The 5,019-nt window shown below is 34.7% G+C and overlaps 1 protein-coding gene across 1 annotated transcript; it reads left to right on the forward strand.

The window, feature by feature from the left end:
• The first annotated feature begins 221 nt into the window (after positions 1-221).
• On the forward strand, positions 222-4,467 carry LOC129245856 (putative inorganic phosphate cotransporter). The gene is made up of 4 exons (XM_054884279.1): positions 222-243; positions 2,830-2,966; positions 3,038-4,123; positions 4,243-4,467. The coding sequence occupies exons 1-4, from the start codon at positions 222-224 to the stop codon at positions 4,465-4,467; spliced, it is 1,470 nt and encodes a 489-aa protein (XP_054740254.1).
• Positions 4,468-5,019: the final 552 nt, after the last annotated feature.

A 5,019-nucleotide genomic window follows, 5' to 3' on the forward strand; every position in this document is an offset into this window, starting at 1 on the left:
ATTTTGATTTATATATTTGATAAATACAATAGAAGATTGCTTTTAGTATTAAGCGAGTATAGTCTGATTTGGCTAGAAATAGGCTTTGTTATATCTGATTTGTGAAACATTAACGAGTTCAGGTCCAATTGCCTTTGCGGCTGGATGGAAATATTAGCGTGAATCGCGTTGAGGACAATACTTGCGGGAATCTGAGAAGCCTTGAGAAGGAAACGATTAAAATGACTGCGGACATAAATAAAGGTGAAATTTTGCGATGTGATTGAAGTGATGATTTAGAAGTAATGTTTTAAATTATACTTTTTTTGTTTTTTTGTTTTCTGAAAAAAGGCTGTTACAAATCGAGATCAAATATTTCGACTGGCTCTCTAATTTCCAGTACATAAACTCTAATTTTTAATAGATTTTACTACTTAGAAGCATAAAAGAACTGGTAAAGACAAAAAAAAGTTATATATGTATATATGAGGCGTGTTTCAAAGCAGACATAAAAACTAAATTTCATTGGTCAAATGCATGAACTCCAACTTTTAATTAATTTGAGTATTGGGAAGCATAAAAATTGATATTTTTTTAATATTTTTTTGGTAAAGAGCATGAACTGCATCTTTTAATAAATTGGATCACTTCGAAGGATAAAAAATGTTTAAGAATAAAAACAAATTATATATATGTAATTGTGATTTAAGGTAAATAGCTTTTTAAACATAATTTTGGTTTTTCTGTGAAAAGCATGAACTATATAACCTTTACTAGATTTGAAAGCATAAACAATGATTAGAAATAAAAAATATATAGAAGGTGGTCTCTTAGGTGAAAATAACTTTTTTAAAACGTTTGTTTTTGTTCTTTCGTTTTGTTTTTTGGCATGAAGTGCATGAACTCGAATTTTTTAATATATGTGAAGCATAGAAAACGGATTAAAACTAGGAATAAAAAAGAAAAATATGTATATACATTTATTCAAGTCCTGTTCCTAGGTAAGCAAAACTCATGTAAAATAAAGTTTTCTTTTTTGCTAAAATCAATTTATTTTTGCACCAAGAACATTTCAAAAGTGTAATGCAGCTCAGGGGCCGCTATAGCCGACTGGTTTGGTGCGTGACTACCATCTAAATGTAAATCTCAGTGCTTGAACATCGAATAACACAAAGTTGTCGCCCTTCGGCATACAATGGCAAACCTCTCCCATGAAAAGGTTCCTCATAAAAAACCACTTGCCGTTCGCAGTCGGCTTAAAACGGTAGGAGGAGCGTGGACAAATACATAACAGATGTCTACGCGCCAATTTATTTATTTTTTATTTTATTCTATTGCTATTTTTCAGTACAAGTGTTCTCGATGGCTCTTGAGTCTAAATGTTGCTTTCATTTTGACAGCAAGTAAATGCAAAAAAATAAAAATTGTGAACAAATGAATAGTTAAATAGTCACTTTTAGTCAAAAGTTCGGTCACAAGTGATCAATAGTTAATTTGCCGCATTACCGTCCAACATCGCCTTTTTTGTCATATTCAGCTTGAACTTTCGACAAAAGAGCCATAAATAAATTTCATGAGTTTCATTGAAGATTTAGGCTCACTTTTGATTGCCACAAACTTGGTTCAGCAATTGAAATGGTTTAGTAAAATTGTTTTAATAACAAAATTTAATTTAGCTCTGTGTTTAATATTCGCAATGCTTAAGCAGCATTATGTGCAGACTTTCGCCGGCGATCGGACGCGTGAGTCGTATCTTTGTACCTTAGCAAAGACAGTGAAAACTAAAACAAAAAAAAAAAAAAACGAAAAAAAAAAATTTGCGAAGACTGGTCCTATAATAATCGAGTATACACAGATGCCGATCATACTCGTATGAATATGACAATATTTTTAAATTAAAAATTATTTACTCTTTATGTAAAATTTAATTAGCCTCTTTGTTAGGTAAATTAGTTTGCGTCACTTTTCATACAAAAAATAAAGCTTCTGCCAAAATATTTTGAAAAAATAGGAGATTTACACGAGCTGATCCGATGTCAATTTTCCATAAATAGAAATAGTTTTTAATAAATAGAAACAGTTTTTCAAAATATTTTTTTATAAAATCACCTCAACAGATGAAAAATTTAAGCTCAAACAAATTAAGCTTACAAATTTTATCAATAGAATAAAAATAATATTTTCGAAAAAAATGAAAGACGAATGAATGCATGAAAAGGGTGAGAATCTACCTTTCGAACGATACCCTAGAAGCCAAAAAGAGTTAAGATTTGGCAGATCTAGTCAATTTTTTTTAAACCTATCCACCACAAAAGTCAAAGATAGCATCAAAATCGCTACCATGAGTATAAAATTCATAACAATATTGAACGCTCTGTAAATGTATTGACTTCCCCATAATCGCACGTGGGTTTTCTTGTCTGCATTTATGGCAGATAATATTTACAACTCTAACTGAGAAATGATAATAATGATTGTATACCACCGACAACTGAAAGTTATGATTTCGAGCCGTCGACCCGAAAGAGCCCCGTCTGTGTTGAATCAACATTTTTTCAAACTTACTAGCATTAAATTGACGTAAGCCGATAATAAAAAATTTATTTAGTGCTTACAATATAAATCAATTTAAATCTTGGCATTGTGCTTTAACGCTCATAAATATTAATCGTAATTTGCTCGTAAGTGCTTTATATTTTATTATTCAATGCAAGGGTTAAACCAGCCTAGATCAGATTTATATTTTATTTTGCTATGATTATAGCAAAATATAGGAAATTTATAGCAAATGTGGTCGTAATCAGCGAATATCAAAGTTCAATTTATGGAATATCAATCTCACTTTTGCAGGTCCCTTTTTAGGCCAACGCCATTTGCAAGTATTTCTACTCTTCAGCTCTATCGCGGTGAATTATATACCAAAATACAGCGCTAGCGTTACCGTAGTTGCTATGACCGATGCCGCGACTACAAATCCTAACTTTCCGGTAATAAACATTCACCCATCATTCGCACCTCTGTCATAATATGATTAATAATTTTTTGTCTTTACTTCTAGGAATATAACTGGAGCGATATGGAGAAGTCGTATATCCTTTCAAGCTTCTTTTGGGGCTACTTTGTGACACAGTTTCCGGGCGGTTATTTATGTCGCCGCTTTGGCGCCAAACGCACTCTACTCGTTTCCACATTGGGTTCATCGTTCTTTGGCCTTCTACCACCATTCTGTGTCAGTTGGGGTGGTTGGGGTATTTACTGTGGCATTCGCGTTGTTCAAGGCCTTTTCCAAGGATTTATGTTTCCCTGTGTGCATGCCCATCTGGCCGCATGGTGTCCGGTAAATGAACGTAATCGGCTGGGCGCTTTGGCGAATACGGGCATCGAATGCGGTACACTACTCTCGATGTTTTTGAGTGGTATAATTGCTGCTTCCAGTATAGGTTGGCCGGGCCTCTTTTATGTCACCGGTGGCATTGGTTTGGTTTGGTGCGTTGCTTGGATCTTTCTGGCGGCCAATCAACCAAGCGAATCAAAATTCATTACAAAAGCCGAACTCAACTATATCGATGCCTTGAAGGATATGAGCAAAGAAGTAGAAGCGGGTGAAGTGGAGCGTAAAGTTCCGGTGCCATGGCATGCTATCTTAACATCGCTACCGCTTTGGGCTTTGGTTGTGGTGCGTTCTGCACATTCATGGGGTTTCTCTACACTGCAGGCGGAAATTCCATCCTACATGAAAGGTGTACTAAATATGGATATGAAGAAGAATGCTCTCTACTCGGCGCTACCTTATTTGGCCATGTGGACCATGTCCTATGTGTATCTCATTGTATCGGATGTGCTGCTGAATCGCAAAATTCTTTCGCTCACTGCCATACGTAAGACTTTCAACTCATTGGCTCTCTGGTTGCCGGCAATTGGACTTATAGGTGTGGGATTCTTGGATCAGGATCAGAAGACTTTGGCCATTGTATTGATGACCGCAAATGTGGGCATAAATGCTGGCTCTACTATCGGCAGTGCATTGAATACAATCGACTTATCACCCAATTATGCGGGAATTTTAATGGGCATCGTGAATTCGGCGGCGAATGTGGTACCTATACTAACGCCACTGTTGGTCGGCGTGATTGTGTCGGAGGAGGTGTGTAAAACTATATTAGTACAGCTTTTCAAATATGTTCGTTTGTATACTCCTTGTTAGGAAAATTTACTTATTATAGTATTAGACTTGCATTAATTTATTTCCATAATATTTTGCAGAATAACCGCGCGCAGTGGCAGATAGTGTTCATTATCGCTGCCATAGTATTTGGATTGGGAAACTTATTCTACTTAATTTTTGGTAAAATGGAGGTACAGCCCTGGGATGATGTAAATTTCTTGTTGCCTAAAGATGCGAGTAATATTGATGCAACAGAGAAATGTGAGAAATCTGTAGAGAGTGAAAAGCCAAAAAGTGTGGAACCTGAGAAATTAGCGAATTAAGGCGATTGAAAAGAACTGCCCTAGATTTAGTTTGTCTCTAGTTTAAGTATGTAAATATGTCATTATATAGTGTTAGATATAAAGTACAATAGTAGTCTATTTTAAGCTAATAATTTTATTAAAAAAAGTTTTAAAATAAATTAAAAAAAATATAAGTATATTATATTATATATATAATTAAATGGTATTTTAGTATAATTTAAATGTAGCACCGCCGTGCTTGTGCATTGAAAATATTGCATTGTTATTAAAATACTGTTTCGAAAAATTGCAATAGCATCCCATCGCATTCTGCTATTTTCTCGTTCCTCCCACATTCGCAAGTGTCACAGCCAACGTTATTTCTCTCCCATCTCTATTTTTCTGGTTATGCATAGGCGCCGCAAGTAAAACGAAATGTAAGTTTTTTTTAAGATTTCATTGAAAAGGAAACTAAAGTATTGAGTCAGTTGCGACCAGCTAGTTGCCGGGATAAAAACTGCAAAGCAAGAAATTTTAAAAGAGTTTAATTTCTAAGTTACCCGTCCACTGATAGGTAAAGAAATTTTCTGA

Source organism: Anastrepha obliqua, chromosome 4 (assembly GCF_027943255.1).
Source record: "Anastrepha obliqua isolate idAnaObli1 chromosome 4, idAnaObli1_1.0, whole genome shotgun sequence".
NCBI lineage: Eukaryota > Metazoa > Arthropoda > Insecta > Diptera > Tephritidae > Anastrepha > Anastrepha obliqua.